This window comes from Sus scrofa, chromosome 1 (genome assembly GCF_000003025.6).
Source record: "Sus scrofa isolate TJ Tabasco breed Duroc chromosome 1, Sscrofa11.1, whole genome shotgun sequence".
In the NCBI taxonomy this organism is placed as follows: Eukaryota; Metazoa; Chordata; class Mammalia; order Artiodactyla; family Suidae; genus Sus; species Sus scrofa.
Window position 1 is genome coordinate 169,266,416 of NC_010443.5, and position 24,998 is coordinate 169,291,413.

At 42.9% G+C, this 24,998-nt stretch overlaps 1 protein-coding gene across 5 annotated transcripts in view; it reads left to right on the plus strand.

Annotated features, from left to right (window-relative positions):
• Positions 1 to 24,998, plus strand: part of THSD4 (thrombospondin type 1 domain containing 4) — a 577,157-nt gene that overhangs the window by 515,013 nt on the left and 37,146 nt on the right. For all 5 annotated transcript variants that reach the window (XM_021073924.1, XM_021073936.1, XM_021073943.1 and 2 more), the window contains 2 exons: positions 22,338 to 22,513; positions 24,876 to 24,972. In XM_021073924.1, coding sequence (XP_020929583.1) covers positions 22,338 to 22,513; positions 24,876 to 24,972 — 273 coding nt within the window. The remainder of the gene's footprint in view (positions 1 to 22,337; positions 22,514 to 24,875; positions 24,973 to 24,998) is intronic.

Sequence of the window (24,998 nt, forward strand, 5' to 3'; positions counted from 1 at the left end):
AAGGAAGATGTAAAGAAGAGGAAAAAATAACTAGAAGTGGGCTTTTCCCTTCAAGAGTACGCGGTCACTTAATCTCATGGGTAAGGTAAAAAGTAATTAGAGATGAATTCCTTAAAAGAAATAAATCAAGTGATACTGGAATCCAGCAGGAGAGACATTTCTTCTAGTTGGGGTGGGACAGAGAGGAAGTCAGGAAAAGTTTTGGAAGGAGGTGGCAGCTATCAGGAATCTGAAAGGATAAGTAGGCCGTGGACATGCAGACTTGCCTCCAGAGAATCACAAAGCTTTAGAGATGGGCTGTCCAGCCCTTACTGTGCGTGTGAGGAACCTGAGGCCCAGGCTGGTAAGGAGCAGTTCTGGAGACAGAGCCAATACCTAAATGCAGCATCTGTCCACACGATGCCCTCCTCTGAAGGGCAGGCCTTGCGGACCGAGTACCCAGTGTGGGGCACTGCCTGGAGGCATGGAAGTTCTGACTGCAGGTGGCAGAATGAGGATCAGGGTTTGCTTGGGAAATAGGATTTCATAACTGATTAAATGCCAGAGGTAAAGAAAGAGCTGGGGAACACTGAAGGTTCCCAGTCCGATGACTGGGAGAACACCTGGGCCGATGAACAGGTGAAGCAGGGCTGGGAGAGGTGGGTATTTGCTTGGGGACATGGTGAACGTGGGGGGATATTTATGGAACGTTCAGAGTGAAGTTCTGGCAGGCCTGGGAAACCTGGTGCCAGAGTTTAGAAAGGAGGTCAAGACCCAAGATATAAATTGGGCGCTATCTCTTCAAAGTGGAGAACTGGAGTTGTCAAGGGGTGGGGGAGGGACGATAGAATGGAGAGGAGATAAAAGCCAACCAAAGACTGCAGCCACGGCTCCCTTCGGAGAGCAGCAGGCAGAGGAGGTGTGGTCAGAGATAGTCAGAAGTCAGGGCATGTACTAGCCCAGAGGTGAGAGCTCAGGGGCTCATTGGGGAGCAGTCTACATCCCAGCAGAAAGGGTTAACATTTGGAGTTCCCATTGTGGCTCAGCAGTAATAAGCCCGACTAGTATGCATGAGGATGCAGGTTCAAACTCTAGCCCCATTCAGTGGGTTAAAGGATCCAGCGTTGCCATGAGCTATGGTGCAGGTCACAGACTCAGCTCGAATCCTGCGTGGCTGTGGCATAGGTTGGCACCCCTAGCCTGGAAACTTTCGTATGCCACAGGTGTGGCCCTAAAAAAAAAATATATATATATATACATATGTATATATATATAATTTATATATATAAATTTTTTAAGAAAAAAGGGGTTAACATTCCACAAACATGAGGCCTGAGCAAAGAGGCAGCTGGATCTAGCAACTAGAACATTAGTCCTGACCTTTGCAGGTGCAAGGCAGCCAGAGTAAATGTTATTTAGGAAGTTTGACAGTGCAGAGGAGGAGGGAGATTAAGGGGTGCCAGGGTTGATGTGTTTCTTTTCTTCTTGAAGGCTAGGGTAGATTTAAACATGTTTCTTGGAAGATGGAGAGGAGCTGGCAGAGAAAGCAGGAGATAAGAGTTGGAGGAGAGAAAGAATGCTTGCTTCAGGGTGATCCTCCAGGAGGCAGGAGGGATTAAGGTCCACATGGCCCGTTGACAGATGGAATGAAAGTTTCTGAGTTGAGGTGGGGAGGGCTGGGCTGGGCTGAGCACCAAAGCCCCCCGGATGGAGTCAGTCACACAGGAAGAAGAGAACCAAAGCGCTGAGGCTTGAATCTTGGGAGAAACCCAGAGGTCAAGATCGAATAGGCACCAGGAAGGGGAGAGCTAGAAAACACACTCTGATGTCCAGAGGCCCAGACAAGTCCATCCATGGTATCCAGCCCCAAAGTTGGGGCCCAAGGAGGATGACCAACAAGAATGATGTTTGCTTTGGAGACAGGTTAGAATGACCGTTCTCAAGTCCGTTAAGCCACGTATCAAATGCATGATTTCTCTGCTTCAACTTCCAAATATTTTAATTAAACCAATATGTGAATATTGAAGATATCAAAAGAACAAGGGCATTATTAATTTGAGAATCAAGACAACTAACCACTTGATCCTTTTAAGTCATTTCCTCATTCAGCTCTAATCTGAGTAACAAACATTCCCGTAGCTCCACGACAATGTTCCTGGATTTAAAACCACAGTTTGGTTTCTTTACCCCCTCGGGGACTTTTTTCTTATCTCCTGGGCCCTTTTGAAATTGACAGTTATCAGATCAACCTTTAGCTCACTGGCCTTGGGTTGAATAGGTAATTTTTCCCCTGAATCATAGGCTTGTAAGAATTCAAGCCAAAATTCCAGGCTAGCTTAAAGCAATAAATACTGTAATTAACTTCTAACCAGGCAAGCTAACATTTTGCTTGGAGAAAGCATCGTTTTCTCAAACAAATGCCTTTCAAATAAAAACAATTTCATGCCCTCTTTTTCTAGCATGATACTTTCCAGGGCTTGGGAATAACCAGGGCATCATGTGAGAGCGTGTTCTTAGAGATTGTTTAAATCCAGTTTTCTATGGTTTTCCATTCTGCCACAGAAGCTGCACTATCTTCTCGGGGTCTGTTGTTCCTAACAGAGTTCTTTTCCATCTGAACTCTTCATCAAGTTCCGTGGAAACTCTACTGAGCCTCGTTAGATGGGACTTCAGTCCTACCCAACAGACAGGGCAGAAGTGGAGCCCAGGGCTGTGGCAAGTTGGGATGGACATTTGTACTGAATGTTACCAAGGAAGAGGAGGAGGGACAGCGGGAGGAGTGTTTTATCATGGTGATAATAAAAAGCATCAACTGCTTTAAATTTTATTCCTGTTTTAAAGTCCTCTGCATACAATGTACCTTTTTTTTTTTTTTTTTTTTTGGCTTTTTGGCTTTTTGGCTTTTTGGCTTTTTGCTTTTTAGGGCCACACCTGCCGCAAATGGAGGCTCCCGGGTTAGGGGACCAGTCGAAGCTACAGCTGCCGGCCTACACCACAGCCACAGCAACGCTGGATCTGAGCTGCGTCTATGACCTACAACACAGCTCTTGGCAATGTCAGATCCTTAATCCACTGAGTGAGGCCAGGGGTCGAACCCAAAGCCTCACGATTACTAGTCGATTCCTTTCCACTGTGCCACAGCAGGAACTCCCAACGTACCTTTCTTATTCCGTCTACCCAGGACAGACCACACCCACTGCCCAGCCAACGGATGTCGCATTCTCTTAAGTTCAGTCAGTGAAATTAAGACCCATAGAAAGGTCAGCAACGGGAGTTTGAAATGAGGAAGACCTAAGCATATTTCAAATATGCAGCCAGAAAACCAAAACCCAGGGTCAGAGCTGAGCTGGAAAAGTGTATGATTAAGATATCAGTTGTTGGAAAAGATTGTTTTAAGTCCTAGAGCAAACACAAGCCAGAAACCAAAAGGAGAATAAGATACCCCATATATAGGCAGGAAGGGACTCATCGTGAGATGGATTATGAATTTTTGCCAATCCAGTTGCCACTCTCTGACCTGGTTTTTGTGTTTTGGTTCAGCCATGCACATGGCAGCCTTTCTCCAAGGAGGTTTGTAATAACTTCGCAGTTTCTGTCAGCATTCCGAGTGAGGGGGTGTGTAACATTGCCTGAAACCTGGCCTTATTTTCTCAACACTGCGGCAGAGCCCCTGTCCTGTGGTTATGGGGCTACACACACACTGTGCAGGGAGCTTGGGTGGCCCTGGAACACGGCCATGTAGAACAGCAACAATAACTGGAGGTCTGTCTTCCGTGAGGTCCTGTCCCTGGCCTGCCGTGGACTGTGCAGTTACATGGGAGGTAGCATGGGTGCTGTAGGAATCTAAATATGGGAGTGGGAGCCTTATATTAGAGCCCCAGCTCTACTTCCTAACCAAGTGGTTTGGGGAACAGTTCTTCTTTGTTTCAAAACCAGCTTCCTCACCTGAATAATGGGATTGGAATAAGAGCAGCTGAGGGGGAGGGATAATTGAAATAAGGTGTGCGAATTTCCTGGGCAAACTGTAAGAGCCTAAGGGCTGGAAGAGCGAATTGTCTCCAGGCTTTGCTGGTCTGGTTTTCTGGTTGTCATTAGGCTTGAGCCAGCAATTAGTAATTAGGATCTAAATACAAGGTGGGAGAAAGGCGCTTAGCAGTAGCACCTGTTTGAGAAAGGTTCTTCATCGACTTAGCCATGCACTTCTGGGTGGAAAACTGTAGGAATCAGCTGGAGAATCGGGGGGGGGGGGGGCGGTCCTAGTTTCGTCCTCCCGTGGAATCATCCAGACCATTGCAGCGTCCTGCACTCCAGGGGAGGCATCCTGCTTTAAAAGAAATACAGACCAGCCAGATGACGTGGCTGGAGGAGACAGCTAAGGAGCACTGGTATTTTCCTTGCAAGGGGCAAACTCTGGAAGGAAAGTGAGAGTGGTCTTTGGATTTTGTCAAGGTTCTTCGGTGGAAGGCGGATTTTTTGAGTTGCTATGTGTCTTCTGCAGGAGGAGTGAGAGCCGTAGGTGACACTTCTAAGGTACAGATCTCGGATCACCTGAGGAGTGGTCCCCACACTTTGCTGCAAATTAGAATCACCTGGGAAACTTTGACATCTCCCATGGCCCAGGCTGCACCACAAACCAATTAAGCCAGAATCTCTAGAGGTGGGGCCCAGGCCTCCGTGTTTTTTAAACCTCTCCCAGTGATTACAAGTCTGCAAAGCACTGAGCTACAGAAGGACTGGTGGCTTCCAAACTGAGCAAAGGAGGAGTGAGTCGCAAGAGATGTGGAGACTCTCTGCCACTGAAACTGCCCAGGCCCAGGCCAAGTGTCACATGGCAGAGATGAATTCAAACCTTCCATGCCTGGTTAGATGGAAGTTTACAAGCCTCAAGTTCCCACCCATCCTGAGAGGCTGTCACTGCTTTGAGGTGGTGGTTTTCAAATTTCTTTCATAGTTCCAAGGAACTAGTTGTTCAAATAAAATATTTAAAATAAACAAAGGATGGAGGTGGAGTCCTGCTCCCCCAGCACCACACACACCAAATCCATTCTACCCCCTTCTCCATGATGACCCCTGAGGACACTGGAAATCTGGAAACTTAGTGAAAATCTCAAGGACTCCAAGGAATACAGTTTTTAAAACCACTAATTTAAGGGAAGGGAACTAGGATTTCCACAGAAATGAATTGTGTACTTAGTCCTCTGTAGTTGGACTCTTGATTATTTTGATGGGTAGAAGTAGCAAATCCCAAATAGAGAAGAGCCAACATAAATGACCATGGACTGAAACTATTTGTTTGTTGGGAACATGAACAGCATCAGATCGTCTGTGGTGGGTCCACTGCCTTAAAAATTAGACCCAGGTCTATTTCTATTATCTTGGTGCCACATATAGGATGTAAGAGCCACCTCCTCCAGCTCACCGTGGTGTTTCCAAAGGGAAGAATGCTTAAATATTATTTACTGCAAGTCCCCAGGCTTTGCAGTCAGATCTTGAGTGCTCTACCTGAGTTCTTTCCTCATGTCCTACACTGTGCAGAGCATGTCTTGAGCCCATGTGTTCTCATTTCCTGTGTCTTTTTACAATTTCATGGCACCTTCTGGTTTCCTAGAAAACTAGTTTCTGTACCAAAGCCATAATTTACATATACAGCAGCCTACTAGCAGAGAAAGGAATAGGAAGTGAGGACAAATGAGTTGGTCCTGGTTCTGCTATTAGACATCTGTGTGAATGCAGACAAGTCACCTAACTTAGCAGTTTCCTCTCTAAAATGGAATTCATAATATCTGCTACCTATTTCACAGGATTATCACGAAGTTCAAACAACAACAACAAAAAAGCCAAGGTCATATCCTTTTAAGTTCTATGAACTATGCCTGATTGTTGAAAGCAGAATAACACTTGGAGCATTTCAGTGTATATAGATGTAATACATAGGGCAAATATAATATAAATAGAGGAGGGTAAAAGGACCTATATTGTTTTAAGACTTTAATTTTTATCGAAGTGGTAAATATTAACTTTAATTAAACTGTGGTAAATGACGTTTAGGTATTATAATCCTTAGATAACAACTGAAAAATAGCACAAGGCCTATGACCAAAAAGCCAATAGATTAATTATATGGAATATTAAATCCAAAAGAAGGGAAGAAAAAGAAGAATAGAGGAACAAAAAACAGAGGAGAAAAACAACACTAAGAAAATGGTAGATTAAATCCAATCAATAATAATGTTAAATATAGATGGTCTAAAATATCAAATATAGATATTGTCTGGTTGAGTGTTTTTGAAAGACCCAATGATACATTTTCTGTAAGAAACTTCCTCTAAGTTTAATGATTAAAATAGATGAAAATTAAAATGATTTTTTAAAAGATATGCCATGGAAATACTAAACAAAAGAAAGCAGGAGTGGCTATGTTATTATTACATAAAGTGGACTTCAGAACAAGGAAAAATTACTGGGGACAAAGTGGGAACTTACATAATAATACAGAGGAAATTAACCAAGAAAACATAGCAGTCATAAATGTGTATACACCTGAACAGTCAAGTCCCTAAACACATGAGGCTAAAACTAATAGCACTGAAAGAAGAAATAAACAAACCCACGATTATACTTGGAGGCTTTAGTATTCCTCTCAAGATAATTAATAGAACAAGTAGACAACCTGAACTAATTGACATTTATACAACAGTCCACATACTGGCAGTAGAAATACACACTTTTTCCAAATGCGCATGGAACAGTGACCAAGATAAACCATCTTCTGGGCCATAAGATGGAACTTAACAAATTCAATATATTATATAAAATAAGCTTTTTGTCCAGCCACCATGGGAACTTAACTAGAAATCAGTAACTAAAAGAGATGTAAATATTTCCCAAATATTTGAAATTTATTTAGAAATGAAACAAAAAAAAATCTCCCATGAACTTAATTAATTAATTAATCAGTAATTAATCTTAAGCCTTGAGAAAGTAAGAAAAGAAGAGCAAATGAAACCCAAAGCAAGCAGAAGGGAGACAGTAATAGAAGAGCAGAAATCAGTGAAATTTCAAATAGGAAAACAACTGAGGAAATCACTATGTATACATATATATGCCATATATATCTCTTTGGTGATGCCTCTGTTCAAATCTTTCCCCCAATTTCTAAGTGGGTTTTTGTTTTCATACTGGGGTTTTGTTTTGTTTGTTTGTTTGTTTTGCTTTTTAGGGCCGTACCCTGGCATATGGAAGTTCCCAGGCTATGAGCTGAATTGGAGCTGTAACCGCTGGCCACAGCCACAGCCACACCAGAATCCGAGCCACATCTGCGACCTACACCAGAGCTCACAGCATCGCTGGATCCTTAACCCACTGAGTGAGGCCAGAGCTTGAACCTGAATCCTCATGGTTCGTTAACTTCTGAGCCACGAAGGAAACTCCTGTTTTCTTATTGTTGAATTTCAAGAGTTCTTTCTATCTTCCAAATATAGAATAAATACAGAGTCTTTCACAGAGCAAAAGTTCTTAATTTTGATGAAGTCCAGTTTATCAGTGTTGTCTTTTATGGATCTAAATTTGAATATATCCAAGAAATCGTCACCTAGTCCAAGGTCACAAAAAGTTTATCCTGTTTCTCTAAAAGTTATATAGTTTTACATTTAACATGGAGTTCTATGATCCATTTTGATTTAACTTTTGTATGAAGTGGGAAGTATCGGTTGAGGTTCATTTTGTGCGTGTGTGCATACGGATAGATGTACAAGTGTTAAAGCACCACTTGTTCAAATGATCAAACAACTACCCTTTCTCCACTGAATTCCTTTGCAACTTGGTCAAAAATCAATCAGCCATACCTGTGAGGGTCTATTTTGAGACTATAGTCTGTTTTGTGAATCTGTGTGTCCGTCCTTTTGCCAATACTGCACTGTCTTGATTACTGTTCAGGGGCATGGAGGGAGTTTCAGGAGGGGTTAATACCTAAAATGCATCACAGATATCCATTGCCTATGACTTATAATAAAATTTAAAAGCAGAATTAATAAGATTATAGCAACAAAGATGCTTAAATTTTGCCTAGGGATTTTCATTTCTTAATACCTTCCTCAAGCTTGAAATAAGTTTTTAGGCTATTTTAAATCAGGATATGCTTATATATTCAAGTGTATTTGTGTGGGGGGTGGAGAAGGAACATGCACTTACCTCACACAGACAGACATTCAGAGAACGCAGGTTATCAATCACATCCCTGTTTCCTGCACTGGCCTATGTCTCAAGTTGGCCTAACCTCCAGAGGGGTGGTTACCAAACTTGACTGTGTAATAAAATCCCCAGGAGGGCCTGCTAAAACACGGATTTCTGGAGTTCCCATCGTGGCTCAGTGGTCTAGTATCCATGAGGACATGGGTTCGATCCCTGGCCTCGCTCAGTGGGTTAAAGATCCTACGTTGCCATAAGCTGTGGTGTAGGTCGCAGACTCGGCTCAGATCTGGTGTCTCTGAGGCTCTGGCGTAGGCTGGTGGCTACAGCTCCGATTAGACCCTTAGCCTGGGAATCTCCATATGCCATGGGTGCGGCCCTAAAGATACAAAAGACTAAAATTAAATTAAAATTTTTAAAAAAGCATTCATTTCTGGGCCCCACTTCCAGGGATTCTAGTTTAGGAGGACTGCAATAGGGCCTGAGAGTTTTCATTTCTAACAAGTTCCCAGGTGCTGCTGCTGCTGCTGCTGCTGCTGGCCCAGGGCTCACACTTTGGGAACCATGGCTCTTGCCCTGTGCCACCCTAACTGGACCCTATCATTACTTGGTGCTGAATACCCCCAAGTGCAGGACCAGTGCCCAAATGGGGTTAACTCCATTCTGAGCTCCACCTTGCATTCCTTAACCCACTTTGGAAATGGAATTACAGCAAAGAAGTAAAAAAATATAAATCTGCTAGATTCTTGGAGTCTGAACTGAGTGACTACTTCCAAGGAAAAGAACAAGTCTATTCCCCCCGAGAAAAGTGTTGAAAAGCAAAAAAGATAAGGAAGCAATCAGAGGGGTATAATGAAGAATGGCTGAATGTTGATAATTCCTGAAGCTTGATGATGGATATATGAAAATTATATAATATACTACTATGCTTACTTTTAATATGTTTGACATTTTCCATTTTTAAAAAAGGTCTTTTTAAGTAAACTGAGATTATAAAGTAGAGGAGCCTAGCAGAAGATAGATGAGTGTTAGAGAAAATTAGAAGGCTATTTTCAAATTCTCAAGATGATTTAGGGATAAATCCACATCACCAGTGCCTTTTAGACTTTCATTCCAGCCCCTCGTAGCCTAGGAAAGTTAATATTTATCTGAGACTAAAAAGGTAGCGCAAGGATGTTCTGGCGTGAGTCCAAATTTCTCTCTCTCTCTCTCTCTCTCTCTCTCTCTCTCTCTGTCTTTGTAGGGCTGCACCCACAGCATATGGAGGTTCCCAGGCTAGGGGTCAAATCGGAGCTTAGCAGCTGGCCTACACCAAAGCTACAGCAATTCAGGATCCCAGCCACATCTTCCACTTACACCACAGCTCACAGCAATGCCAAATCCTTAAACCCACTGAGCAAAGTCAGGGATCGAACCTGCATCCTCATGGATGCTAGTCAGATTCATTTCCAGTGAGCCACAATGGGAACTCCCCAGATTTCTTGGAAATTTTGTGTTTTATCTCCCAAATGTGATTTTGCATCCAAGTTAGTATCCATTTGGCTTCACCCAAAAGTGCATTAAATTATCAGCATGGGAAAATGCTTACTACCTCTTCACTTAGTGGATAGACAAATTGCCATCATTAACTGTATTACCACTACACAAAGATGTAACTGGTTCAGTCTCACAGAAGTATCATGGGCAAGAATTGTAGCTCAAGAGTCAATTAAACAAGGATTTCTCTCCTTGTGTTTGCTCTCAGAGGACATTAAAATTGATATGCATTTATTGCTCAGTGAGACCCATTAGTGTGATGAGGCTCCTAGAATTACTTCTACAGAGCAGGCAGGTTCCCTCTGCTCATGGGGAGCAGACTGTTCAGCCTAAAGAGGACAGGTGGCCTGAGATGGCTGCAGTGGCAGAGCTGGTGCCACCCATGAGGCCTGGTGGATACTCAGGCACTGCGGTGGTCATGAACTTCTGGCTTCTTCCTACTCAGGCACCAGTGTTGCCTCCTAAAACCAGATCTCAGCTGCCACTCTCCTGATCACAAATGTCTCATGGCTCCTCCAGGCCTACCAAGAAGCCCTCAAAGTCTGCCCACGGTGTCCCCTCCCCACTTCATCTCCGAGGCTCTCACTTCACAGCCCCTGCTCTACTCCAGCCCCCAGCACCCCACAACGACTCTTCTCCAATCAAACCAGACTGTTCCCCACCCCGCCAAGGTCAGACTTCCTCCCTCCTCTGCCTTTGTCTATGGCATTCTCTGTTCCTCCATGAATTCCTCCCCTGCCCTATCCCCTGCCTGCTGAATTGCTTCTCACCCTGCAAATTTCTGCTTAGATGCCATTTCTCCTCCCTGAGCCTCTGTACTGCACCCTGTGGAAATTTAACCAGCCTCTCTATTCAAACCATATTAACATGTGTCCAAGCTCCCAAAGTTGTGGGCTGTGTCTTATCTTTGCAGCCCCACCCCAGTACTTCTTTGCTCAGTTTATTATCTTAAACCATAGATGGGATCTATTTCAAACAACATTATTTGGGGCTCGAAAACACACAAACTTTCTTTATAGTGAGTAAGCATTCAAAGGAAATTTGGAGTCAAGATAAATCAAATGCTAATACTGAAAAGAATAAGAGGAGTTCCCATCTTGGTGCAGCGGAAACGAATCCGACTAGGAACCATGAGGTTGCAGGTTCAATCCCCGGCCTCATTCAGTGGGTTAAAGATCCGGTGTTGCCATGAGCTATATGGTGTAGGTTGCAGACGCAGCTCGGATCTGGCATTGCCGTGGCTCTGGTGTAGGCTGGCAGCTGTAGCTCCGATTAGACCCCCAGCCTGGGAACCTCCATATGCCTTGGGTGCGGCCCTAAAAAGACATAAAAGCAAAGAATGAGAATTAGCCGTACTTAGCCATAATTTAATAATTAAATAAGAACAGGCTTGGCAATTCCCCTTCTTCAAACCCCTCATAACCTGTAATCATACAGTTTGGCCAAAGAAAAAGCCAAACTTCTTCCTCTGATACTCTCATTTGCAGTCCAAATGTGTGACACTATGCTGTAGGAAATTCACACAGGTTCCATTCTTTCCAAAATGCCAAAGCAGATCTAAACTGAAAAATCACTGTGTGATATGTGTGTGTTAGTTTACCAGAAACCAGAGTCTGGACATCTTATCAGAGTAGACCTGGATCTACCTAAAGAAAGATGTTGGAGTGCCCATTGTGGCCCAGCTGAAACAAATCTGACTAGGAACCATGAGGTTGCCAGTTCGATCCCTGGGCTTGCTCAGCAGGTTAAGGATCTGGCGTTGCCATGAGCAGCGGTGTAGGTCACAGACACAGCTCAGACCTGGCGTGGCTGTGACTGTAGCCTGGGAACCTCCATATGCCTCGGGTGTGGCCAAAAAAAAAAAAAAAAAAAAAAAGATGTTGCTACTTTTTTTTAAAAAACAGAATTTGTAGGTATCACTGCATGTTTATCATTTTGGTCAGGAGGAATGTAGGACATTATTGAGACTGGAATTATGAAACAAGATTATCCAGATAAAAGCAGGACTTTAAGGAGTTTCCAAGAATCTCTTTTCTGAACTTAAGATAAGGTTAAAATAAGATCAATCAGAACAATACAGCTCATAATTTACTTCTATTCAGCAAACATCTGCATGCCAACCAAGAGCTAAGTAGTGGGGAAAACATGTATTTTCGACAGTATCTGCCCCTTAAAGCACTCCCCTCCTAACAAGGGAGGCAGGTATTTATACATGTAATTGAGGGAAATAAACTTAGTGATAGAAAGCAACACATATTTTTGTGTAGATGGTATTTCTCTCTGTCACCATCCAGGTTGCACTCTAAGCCTTCTTCATGCTCAGGTCCTAAAACTTACTTTGAACCACTTTTGGTCTTTGGCAGTTTCGTAGAGCATCACAGTGAATAGGATGTTTTGTGTGATCTGTGCATTTGGCCTCCCTTCAGCATCGTTACATTTATCAGTAGAAGTTCAAGCACATTAGAGAGGGGCTCTGTCAGAACTTCTTGTTTGACTATACACATTGTTTCCCCTTTACCAAATTGTGCATTTCTAGGAGTTATCTCCTCAAAGTTAGCTCAAAGCTTTAGAAACATAGATAGGGAGCAACCCAGCTGTGATTCAGGGTGCAGAAAACAGTGGCACCAAATTTTGCTTTGGAAATTCTGTTATCTCATCCAGTCCGGGCTGTATATTCATATCACCTGGGAGCTTTTATTTATTTTATTTTATTTATTTATTTATTTATTTTTGTCTTTTTACCTTTTGAGGGCCGCTCCCATGGCATATGGAGGTTCCCAGGCTAGGGGTCCAATCGGAGTCATAACCACTGGCCTACACCAGAGCCACAGCAACACGGGATCCGAGCCACGTCTGCAACCTACACCTCAGGTCACGGCAACGCCGGATCGTTAACCCACTGAGCATGGCCAGGGATCGAACCCAAAACCTCATGGTTCCTAGTTGAATTCGTTAACCACTGCGCCACGATGGGAACTCCATCATCTGGGAGCTTTTAAATCACTCACTGCCCAGGCTGTACCCAGAGCAATTAAATCCAAATCTCTGGGGAGACGGGACCCAAGCATGAGTATGTGGGGGAGAAAGGTACAACTTGTGTTTGTTTGTTTTTCTTTAGGGCCGCACCTGTGGCATATGGAAGTTCCCAGGCTAGGTGTCGAATGAGAGCAGCAGCTGGAGCCTACGCCACAGCTGTAGCAATGCCAGATCTGAGCCACATCTGCAACCTACACCATGCTTGTGACAACACCAGATCCTTAACCCACTAAGTGAGGCCAGGGATGGAATCTGCATCCTCATGGATAATAATAGGGTTCTTAACCCACTGAGCAGCAATGGGAACTCTCACATCAGGATTTTTTTTAAGAATGCAGTTTTCCGGAGTTCCCGTCGTGGCGCAGTGGTTAACGAATCCGACTAGGAACCATGAGGTTGCGGGTTCGGTCCCTGCCCTTGCTCAGTGGGTTAACGATCCGGCGTTGCTGTGAGCTGTGGTGTAGGTTGCAGACGCGGCTCGGATCCCGAGTTGCTGTGGCTCTGGCGTAGGCCGGTGGCTACAGCTCCGATTCAACCCCTAGCCTGGGAACCTCCATATGCCGCGGGAGCGGCCCAAGAAATAGCAACAACAACAACAACAACAAAAAGACTAAAAGACAAAAAAAAAAATAAAAAAAAAGAATGCAGTTTTCCCCACACTTTTGAAAAAAAATACAGTGTTCCTCACCATTGATGTTCCTCATGACTAGAATGAAGTTACGTGCTCTCAGCTGAATACTGATGGGGTTGGGAGGGTTCTTCCCTAGGTGCCATGTCAGGATATACGTAGTGTCCACCTTTTCTCATTGGTGCTGTTAATTTGGATCATTTGGTAAAGCATTGCCCAGTTTCTCCACCGGGTAATGACTCTTTCTTTTGCTCCCTTGTAACTCATAAACTGTCTGAGGGGCTGACAAGACCATCGGAGTATCTTGCTCCACATCAAAATTTCTCCCCAAGGTTTAGTGTCTGTTGATGATTTTTGGCCAATCCAGTCTTTACCAGAATGATTGCAAAGTGAATTTCCAACTCCAGCACACCCTCCATCTTTACCAGTTGAACCTCAAAATCTCTCATAAGCAAGAGCACTTCCTTCTCCCCCATGTATTTATTTATTTACTTCTTCTTGGTATGAATGCATGAATTTCCTTTTTTTCAGTAATTTGTAATTCATTAACATCCTTATTTGGGTGCTCAAACTGTCTCAGATGTGTCCAGTAGGAGCCCCTTCAAGGTGACCACCATGTCCTTGTAACATGTCCCCATCATTTTGGTGAACACTTCCTAAATTCCAGGCTTATCTTATACCTACCCTGCTTCATCCATTGAAATGGTCATTTCTCCCCAAAAAAGGCACCTTTTAATGGGGAATGGTATTAGAGACCAAGATTAAGGTGCAAGGTGTGCTTGTTGCTAGTGGAGTGTCTTTGCTTCATAGCCCTCTTAGCAGATAGAGCTTGGAAGTATATGCATGTATATATACATATGCATACACATAACCAAAACATGCATATTCACATAATACACATATATAATGTACATATAAACATGCACACACACCTACATATACATTATTTCAAAATCATGAATTCACACAAATATCCCAAATTTAAATTAACCCCCACAGGGTTCTATGTTGCCTTCCCCCACTCCATATTTGTATTTTCCACAGTGAGATCCCCAGCTCCCAATAACATCAAGTCCAGGGCACAGCCACTTTGGAAAAGTGTTTGGCAGCACTTACTGCAACTAAACATACAAATGCCTTTAACTCAGCAATTCTATGTGTGGGTATATTCCCAATAGAAATGAGGACTTATGTCTACCTAAAACATACAGGAATGTTTACAGCAGCTTTACCTTTAAGAGCCCCAAACTGGAAACACTCCAAAAGTCAATCAATAATAGAAAAGTATTGTAATGTATACATGTAAGGATAACCTGACTCCCTTGCTGTACAGTGGGAAAATAAAAAAAAAAATAGAAAAGTAAATTGTGGCATATTTATATAATGATAAATTGCTATGGAAAAAATGAACTACTGCTAAATGCAACAAAGCAAATGAATCTCATGGATATCAAGTTAAGTAAAAGGTATCCAGTGCAAAAGAGTATGTATGTTATTATTGCATTTATATGAAATTCAAAAATAGGGAAGCTATGGTGCTCAACAGCAGAGCAGCGGTAACTCTTGAGATTTGTGACCAGAAGGTAATGGCTCTGAGGGGACAGCAAGGAACCTTCTGGGGGAGGCTGGAATGTTTTATATCTTTATCCAGTTAGTAGATATAATGCAAATACAAAAAGCCATCAAAGTATAAACATCATTTAAATACTTTGCTACATGTAAGTTATATCCTATTTTTTTAATTTAATATGGTCATAACTAGGACTGCCAATGCAATTAACTCAACTGAAATGACTTAATCAGACCAATTACACATGTGTTCAGGAAATGACAACTGCATCAGAACTTAATCATCTGCCTGGCAACTACTGCTTTTCTGTCGTAATACACATCCAATGTCTGCAGTGGAACAATGGGAACAATGATGCACCCAAGGATTTAACATCACAGTACACGGGCTTACTCAGTGTCTTAACATTATTTTTTGTTGAGTTGGATTGTTTTATATACACACCCCTAAAGTTTAGCCACAATCCAAATCCTTAATGGCTTATGACTTGAGTGTAAAGTCACAGGATGATAGGCGTCCTCTAGGATTGATTACTGGTAACTTGAAATCCATGGGAAAGTCAGCTCTCAGAATTCTAAATGCTTGAAGACAGGGTGGGAGGGCATTGTAGTGAGAGGGTAGAATGAACATAGGTCTCAACTCAGCCTGGCCCTTTTGCCTCCCTCCTCTCAGTGTTGGTCCAATGACAGCAAAGTCAAGATACGAGAAATGAAGCCATTCCTCCCTTAACTGAGACATCTTCTCTTTTGATCAGGACTCAAAAATAAGAGAGGAGGACAAGAAGGTGTTTAAATATACTACAGCCACCCAGAAGACTTGCTGAATCTGAATACTGGATCCCACCTGGGTTTATAATGCAGCTCCCCTGAGCCTACACGTCTATCAGGGGATGCTGATGCTGCTAGTCCAGGGACCACACTTTGGGAATCGCTGGTATAACTGCATGCATGTGTAATAAGAGCATCAAAGTTCAGGTCCTGAATTCTACTAAAGAGTCTGTGACCTCGAGCAAGCAACTAAATCTCTCTGACCTATTTCCTCATCTGTATGATAAAAATAATATGTGTCCTGCTTGCCTTATAAGATTGGCATTTTTATTATGTGAGTTCATTTGTGTTTTGAAAACCATAAATCATTAGATTAGAGGTTCTTCATTCTTTTGTGCCATGGACTCCCTTGGCAGTCTATGGGTAGCCTCTCAGAATCATGTCTTTAAATTCTTAATATAAGATACAGAAGACTCCAAAGGAAACCAACTATACTTAATCAAAATAATAAAAATATTTTTAGAAAGCCAATTTGAAATATATGTAGTAATGGCTTCTTTAACATTAAAATAGGAAGCCGTCTCACGGAAGGTCTAATAATTAGTATATTGCAAAATAGTGATAAGCTTTTAAACAGTATTTCAAAATATCTGTAATATCTACTATATCATGTGTATTTATAAATTATTTCCATTGATGACAAAGTTACAGTGCTGCTAATACTATTAAGGTTTGTTGCCTATGACTATAGTGGAATGAATGCTAAATTTCAGTTGAAAGCAAGTGAAAATAAAGATATAATTGAAAGACCTCTCCAAGGTGGGTAGTATGAAGTGAATCATTGTGTTCCATTTTCAGGGTATCCAGATTAGCTAACATATTCTGAGATTCACTGGTTTCTTGCTTTCTGTGGCGGCTCATAGACTAGATAGGAAGTGGCAGGGCTACACACCTCCAGCGGCGTCATGGCGGCCAGCGATGTCGGACATTTTCACCTTTGAGTTTGTGGTACCCCTTCCCTAATAGCTTCTAAGAACTGGCGAAACATTAAGAAGCTTGGGATTTTGTTAGTAGGAGGAACTTAACCTTCATTTCCAAGGGAAGAAACAGGTGTTTAAACCACTGTGATCCATTTGCTGTAAGGAAACCACCTCTTTATTTGATGGTGGGAGCCAGCGGTTGGGTGATCCACTGGCTTAATGGTGGGTATTTAGATGGTGGGATAAAGTGTATGTGAAGCAAGGCTTGGATATATTAGCAATTCCCATGCGAACCTCGGAGAAGGGCATGGATGGTGCAGATAGTTTAGGACAAATATGTATGCCCAGCATTGACAATCAAAACTGGAGTAAAAACCGAATGTCCAACAGGAGTGGAGATTGCCTCTTATTGACATAGTTGTAAGGTGGCCTTTCAAACAGGCTTTGCCAAAGCTTGACCTTCAATGAACATACCCGCCAGCAAGAGCCATGAGTCACCTGCACCTTTTTGTGGGGTAGTTCTGGACACCATTAATAGCCCTGAAACTGCTTATAAGCATAGACATTGTAGGTGCAGCTGTTTTCAATATGCAATGCCAGGCCAGGTGGGGGATAGTTTTGGAGCTATTTCAGAAGCTAACCCATGGGCATATGGAATCAGGACCATATTTGCTCAATCTGATATGGCTTTTTAAAAATACTTTTTTATAGGTTAAAGACTCATCTAAACCTTAGAGGGGGATGCATGGGTAAGAGCAGTAGATGGTAAAAAGATTCAGGTTCCTCTTATTTTTTTCCTGGAAGGCCTTTGCTGCCCTCTCCCATGCAGGACTTCAAATAGTTCTTTAATGGACTTTCTGGTATCAAGATAATAACCTCTTCTACAATACTGCCATTAAGAGCAGTAAAATCTTAGCCAGAACATACCTCAATTCTAAGCTTTTGATGCTCTGAATGGGACTTTAAGGAGAAGCTGTAAAAAAAAAAAAAAATGCAGAGGAATATCTATATTCCTCAGGAGTATTTCTGCCTGTACCATGTCCTTTCTATTAATTAAAATTTTTAAGCTTTAATGAAATAATATATTGCATATGGTAAAATAAACTTTAAATGGTAATAAAAGTATATAAAATAGGAAATAAATCTCCCTTCTCATCTTCCATCCCAACCTAAACCCCAGTTCCTATCCCCAAATGTTAATAGTTTTAGGACTATCTCTGAAAAGTTTTATGTGTGTGCCTACATATTTTCTGTATTTTTTTATTTAAAAGTTTATCACAAATGGAGAGAGCAGGGTGGACTGGGAGTTTGGGGTTAGTAGATGCAAACTATTTCATTTAGAATGGATGAGCAACAAGGTCTTACTGTATAGCACAGGGAGCTCTATCCAATCTCTTGGGACATGATGGAAGATAATATAAGAAAGGGAATGTGTATGTGTCTGTGTGTGTGTGTGTGTGTGTGTGTGTGTGTGTGACTTTGTTGTACATCAGAAATTGACAGAACATTGTAAATCAACATACTAAAAAAGCGTATCATAAATGAGACCATACCAACATATTTTACTACATTTTTGTTTCATTAAAAAATGTAACACACAGAACTTTTCATGCCCACCTACACAGACCTGCCTCCCTGTTTTTAGGGCCATTGCATAGTTATCCAAGATGACAATTCACTTAAACAATCCTCTACTAATGGATATTTAGGTTGGCCTTAGTTTTTCTAAATTTCAAACAATCTGCAATGAATACCCTTATTAAAAATACTTCTATATACTTATAGAGGATATCTCTCAGGTTGTTTTCTAAAAGTACAATTCTCAGGTCAAGAGTATGGGCATTTAAACCCATACTCCTTTGTTTGTTTGTTTGTTTGTTTATTTGTTTTGGTTGCACCCACAGTATGCAGAAATTCCAGGGTCAGGGGTTGAACCCACACCACAGCTGTAACCTGAGCCATAGAAGGGACAATGCCAGCTCCTTAACCCTCTGAGCCATGAGGAAATTCCTAAATCCATACTCCTGACCTGAAAACATTTTGTAACCAAACTGCCCTCCAGTGTGGTTGAATCCATTTACGTTCCCACCAATAAGGTCATCGGTGGTTGCTTGTTCATATGCATGTCAATTCTGGCAGTATTTTTTTTTTTTAATGTTCACTGATCTAGTGGGTAAAGAGTATCCCATTGTGGTCTTGACTTGCATTTCCTAAGTAAGGTAGAGCATCTTTTCCTTTGCTCCTCTGTGCATTGCCTATTTATCATTCTTTGCCTGTCTTTCAAGACATTGCTTTCTTCTACTACATATTTTTGCATTCAGCAAATATTAAGTTCCTACTACATGGTGAGCATGATGCTGAGCACTAGGGCTATACCAGTTAGGAACACCACTATCTTTGCCCTTTGGGAGCTTACTGTGTCCTAGGAGGCAAACAGTGACCAAGTTATGCTCTGAATAGGTGAATGGACAGTCTGAGTTAAGTGCCTTGAAGGAACGCCTCTTTCCCCTCTTAGAACATGGAGAAGAGAGAGGCCTGGACTGGGAGTGGGAGAAGATTGCCCTAAGGAGCTGACATCTGAAGAACAAATAAGATTTGGGGGCTGGGGAAAACAATTCTGGAAGAAGGAATGAAATTGTGGAGGGAATGTGACATATTAGATGAGCTGAAAGAAGGCCAGGGACCAGAGCACAGAGAGCAAAACAATGACACAGGATGGCAGTGGATTGCATCGTCTGGGGGCCTGACCCCATTACTGATTGGGTGTTTCTTCTCCCAGGTAGAGAGAAAGCCATTGAAGGATTCTGAGCCATAGTTAGTGATCAAATCTGCATTCTGAAAAGATGACTGTGGCTCAAAAGAAGGGAAACAGGAAAACCAATTAGAAGGTTTTTGAGTTAGTCCATTTGAGATGTGATGGTAGCTTGGCCCTGGACCATGGCAGTGGACATGAAGAGGAGTAGATGAATTCAAGGAATATGGAGGAGGTCAAATAAAAATTGATGATGGATTGGATATAGGGGATAACAAAGGGAGGAGGTTTCCAGGCTGATTCTTAGGTTCCTAATTAGATGGATGGTGACATCATTTACTGAGATAAGAAGCACTGGAAGAGGTCAAGGATGAGTTCAGGCTCATACAACACATCTGAATGGAGCTGTCAAATAGGTAGCTAGATATAAAATTCTGAGACCAGAGGAAAAGTCTGGATTGGAAACATGAATATAAAAGTCAGTGGAATATAGTAATTAAAACCATGGGCATAGACGAAATTGCCCACGAAAGGAGTATAGCACCCAAATCAGGCCTATTCTGAATCCTTAAGGAATAGTAACATTTACTGGATGAGTAGAGAAAGATGGAGACAAAAAAAAAAAAAAAAAAAAAAAAAGAAAGAGCAAGTGAGAAGCCTGAAAGCAGGAGGAAGCCAGGTAAGTGTGGTTTCCCAGAAACTAGTAGAATAATGTTTCATATAGAATGGAGCAGGGAGTTCCCATCGTGGCGCAGTGGTTAACGAATCCGACTAGGAACCATGAGGTTTTGGGTTCGATCCCTGGCCTTGCTCAGTGGGTTAAGGATCCGGCGTTGTCGTGAGCTGTGGTGTAGGTCACAGACGTGGCTTGGATCCCAAGTTGCTGTAGCTCTGGCGTAGGCCGGCGGGTACAGCTCCGATTTGACCCCTAGCCTGGGAACCTCCATATGCCGCGGGAGCGGTCCAAGAAACAGCAAAAAGACAAAAAAAAAAAAGAATGGAGCAGCCAGTGGTGCCAAATGCTGCTGAGACATCTAGTAAGAGGAATCCTGGGAAATGCCCATTGGATTTGGCAACTTGAAGGTCCTGGTGACATTCATTTGGATTGTGTCAGTGAAATAACGGGGCAGGAGTCGGACTGGAGGTGGTTGAGGAATGAATGAGTAGTGAAGACATGGAGACACCATATAGACCACTATAAAGAAGTGTGATTTTGAGAGAAAACAGCCCCAAAACTGTTCGTCTGCAGTCTCTACTCTTGACCCTTCCTAGCCACTCAGTAAGTTGGGCTGATTTTATAATTCAGTATTTGATGTTCCACAGCTGTGGGCTCCCGGGAGCCATGGCAACTAGCCAGCCAGGGATATAGTCTGCAGGGGAGGCCACCTCAACCTCGGAGGTTGTTCTACTCCTTTGAGCAGTTTCTTGACTCTCAGGCCTGGGAAGGCCCATTGTAGAAATATCGCTGTAACTGTCTCTCAGAAACAAAGTCCTTATATTTTAGAGACACATACTGAACAATATAAGGATAAATAGTGTCTTGGATTTGCATAGTGAAACAGGCTAAGCCATGAGTTGCTAATTGTTGAAGTTGTGCGATGGGATGGGTACCTGGTGGTTTATTATACTGTTCTTACTATTTTTGTGTGTAAATTTTTTCATAATACATTGTAAAATATCAAATTTAGTGACACTGTCAATTGAAAGTACATAGAGCCAGTGATCATCACTGGCCCACTCTGACCATGCCACTTAAATGGGATCTTGTTTAAATCCAATTTGCCATTGGATTGTGGGTTTCAAGGTACCAAATGTCTAAGGGAAGGAAATCTGCTTTCAGAGGCTGTCCTCTCTTCTCTCAGAAACCCCAACACCTTGTTTCTTGACCCTCTTCTCCCTTCTTACCTCCCTCCTGTGCATGGACTCCAAATCACAGTTTTGTCACCCATCTTTGTGAACCCGAATAAGCTCCTTCTCTGACTTGAACCATGCTCTGAAAGATGGGGAAGCCCATCTGCTTAGCAATGGTGTGAAGATTGATTTTGACTGCGTATGCTGGAGTAGCTAAGACAGTCCACATCCTCAAAAACCCACAGAAGCCAGGTAACATAATGAAGGCAGGTGACCAAGTAGGAGAAAATCACATAATCCTCTTAGCCTGTCTTTAGCTTTTCCACTTTTAGTAGACATACAAGTAGGAAGAATTATAAGAAAAAAATCCTATCCTACAAGAAAAATAATTCAAACATGATCATAAATGGAATAAATAATCCATATCCTATAATTAAATGGGTAATAAACTAGACTTGGCCTCAGTGTTGAGGTGTGTTAGGGAGTGGTGGGGAGCAGGGTAAGCCAGAGCACACAGGCCCCATCTTACAGAGGCTGCCGTCCTCAGCTCCACGATTGCTGCCATGAGAGAATGTGGAGCCAAGGTCAACATGTCTTCTTGTTTTACAAGAGAAGCTAGAACTCTAAAATTTTTATGTGACATCTCCCAATTCTTAAGTTTGGGTTCAATTACTTATTTAAAGAAACACTACAATGGCCAAACTATGCCCATTTGTGGGCCAAGATCAGCTCATGAGCTGCCAGTGTGTAAGCTGTCACCTAGATAATGGGATAGGACATGGTGTCCCATCCCCTTCCCTTTTATCTTCCTTCTCTTTCTTCTTTCTCTCATTTTTCCACATCTGTCTCTCCTGACCCCTTCCAGCCTTCTTTTCTAGACTAAGTCCAAGTGGTGGAAGGGATGAGTGGGTTGGAGAAGTGATGAAGCCCAAAGGGATATGATCTAGATGCCTCCCTCTGCCCTTGGTGAATGAATACACCGGCAACCAGGAGTCAGTTTCTCGCGTGCACCCGAGAGCTTATCCAAGGACTGTCTCATTTTTCTCAACAGCCTTGCGAAGTCGTTCTGGCCGCTCCATCATCAACGGGAACTGGGCAATTGACCGGCCTGGAAAATACGAGGGCGGAGGGACCATGTTCACCTACAAGCGTCCAAATGAGATCTCGAGCACCGCCGGAGAGTCCTTTTTGGCTGAAGGTCCTACTAATGAGATCTTGGATGTCTATGTGAGTTGGAACTGTTGTCCAGATTTCATGTCGTCTTGCTTCTAAGGACCACACTTAGCACAAATAAACAAAAATACTGCCTCTGCCCAGCAAGACCATTTGCGTGGCGTCTTTGGGGTGCCCTTACATGCTTGGCATTCATCTTTGCCACTCACCTCTGAATGTACCTAGTTCATAGAAACCTTAAACTCTACCAGATGCTTATTACCCTCAGACTTTATTGACCCAGTAAAACCAATTTTACTTGTTGAACCAAATCAGGGGCAAAACATATCCTTTATTTCATGAACATTGAATCTCCTCCAGGCACTTTCCTCCTGTGCTAATTTGGCTTGTTTTCTTTTTATGGCAAAAGAAAGCAAACGCCTAAGGCAAGACAAGACCACTCACAGTTCCCAGCCCTCTTCAAATTCTATTAAAGCAAATGAAGAAACAAGAACTCCAGCGTATTCCAGATGACACAATAAAGCTTGGAGTAACAATATAGAGGTTTACTAGAAGTTCCCTGCTTCACAGAAGACAGAACTTGGATTTCTTTTACAAGAAACTAAAGTATTAGGTTGCCCCAGAGTTTGGAAATAGTCCTTATTTTTCCAAGAAGCCACTAGCATCCAGTCTCCTAAAAAAGATCAGGAAATAAAAGATAACTGGAAGTAAAAGCTCAAAATCACACTTTGATAAAAAAATGAATGAGCTTGCCCATAGATATCTCCAAAGCCATGCTAGTCTCCTTGATATTTGCTAAGTTCAAGTTTTATAGATATTACTTCTCAGTTACATGTTCAATCCTCTTGGGCATAGTGGCTCATGGACTAGAAACGATAAAAGAAGCCTTGTTATGGTTCGTTTTGAATATTTTTTTATAGACTGTCCAGTAGGTTGTTGGACTCCGAGTAAGTTTCGAATGGCATAGTGGGTAAAAACTCGGGTTGTTAAAGGCCCTCACTGACTGTGGGTGGTCTGGGATGTGGTGGCCAATAATAATTCCCTAAATGGGACAAGGTTTGCAATGGCAGAATGCTCACACAGAAGAGGCGCAGAAGAGGAAGGTTAGGGTTTCTGGCCCCAGGGATGACTGTCCGATTGTGTGAGAAGTGAGGGGATTAGGAGGGGACTGCAGGGACCTGAGGTCACGACGCTTGTCCCTCAGGGGTTCTCTGCTTCCCACCATGGTTCCTGGATGTAAGGGGCCCAGGGGTGATTTACAGACAGGAGGGCCTGTTTCACATGTAGGGGAGGGGTAAGGACTGATGGTGAGAATGGATGCAACAGACATCCTCATGGACCAAACAGGACCCACATGTGTAGGAGCAACTCAGAGAACGCCTGCAGTTAAGCAGACCTACGGGATCAGCTGTGTTTCTAACCTTCTGTTTCTCCAAATGAAGGAGTCCAAAACCATGAGATTGAGGGACTTGCTGTAGGTGACACAGCTGGTCATAACGCAGTGAGATAGAAATAGCAAAATGTGACCCTCTCTCCTTGCCTGGCTCATATTTTCACCCCAGATTCTCCTAGATTCCTGCTCTGCTGCTCCATCTACCTCACCCCCTGCTTCTGGCCAGGAAAGCTGTGGGTACAAGGATTTTGTGCTCCAAAGCCAAGAGGGAGGGGTTTACTCTATTGCACCACACTGGTTTGTTTTGTGGTTTTGTGCCCACGGTGTTTAATTGCTGACTTCCACAGCCCTGTGCAGATTTTGTCATGGGTTCCTGAGAGAATAGGACCCAGGGAGACTTAACTTCCCTTATACCTGTTTTTCTCACCCCATCTCTCTGCAGTTCTGGAGCTTTCCATGGATGACAGGGGATGGAACCCAGGGAGTCAGTGAGGGAAAGTGGTGGGGCATGTCCCTCCCCAGCCAGCCTCCTGGGCCAGTAGAGGACTTGGGAGGACCCTAGGGGATCCCGGGCTGGCTCTGGCCAGGGTTGGCCCCTCTCTGCATGACTCTATCCCGCCACCTAGTGTTCAGACAGGCTCTCTGTAGTGGAAACTTCTGTGTCTATCTTGGACATTTTGAAAGCCAGGAAGGAACAAAATCTAAGCCCAAGTAGAGGATGGTTGGGAGCCAGCAAAAAGGTTCACGACCATTGCTTCCATCTTCCTGTTCAGAATTTATAAAATCTTGACTTTCAGCCTAGTTTGCTTCAGCTTCTCTCAAAAGACTACCATCTTCATTCAAATAGCAAAAGGCCATCTAGAAATAGCTTTCGTTTAGTCTGTCCCAGGTCCACTGATGTTATTAGATGTGAATCAGTCCATTCATTTATGGTTAGTGCCACTTACACCATGGAGCCCAAAGCCAGTGGGGAAGGGATGTGTGTGTGTGCCAGTGCAGTGACATTGACCTTTGTGTTGTCAGATGATACACCAGCAGCCTAACCCAGGAGTCCACTATGAGTACGTTATCATGGGGAACAATGCCATCAGTCCACAGGTGCCACCTCACAGGAGACCAGGTAAAACTCCTTGTTTTGCTGCCAAG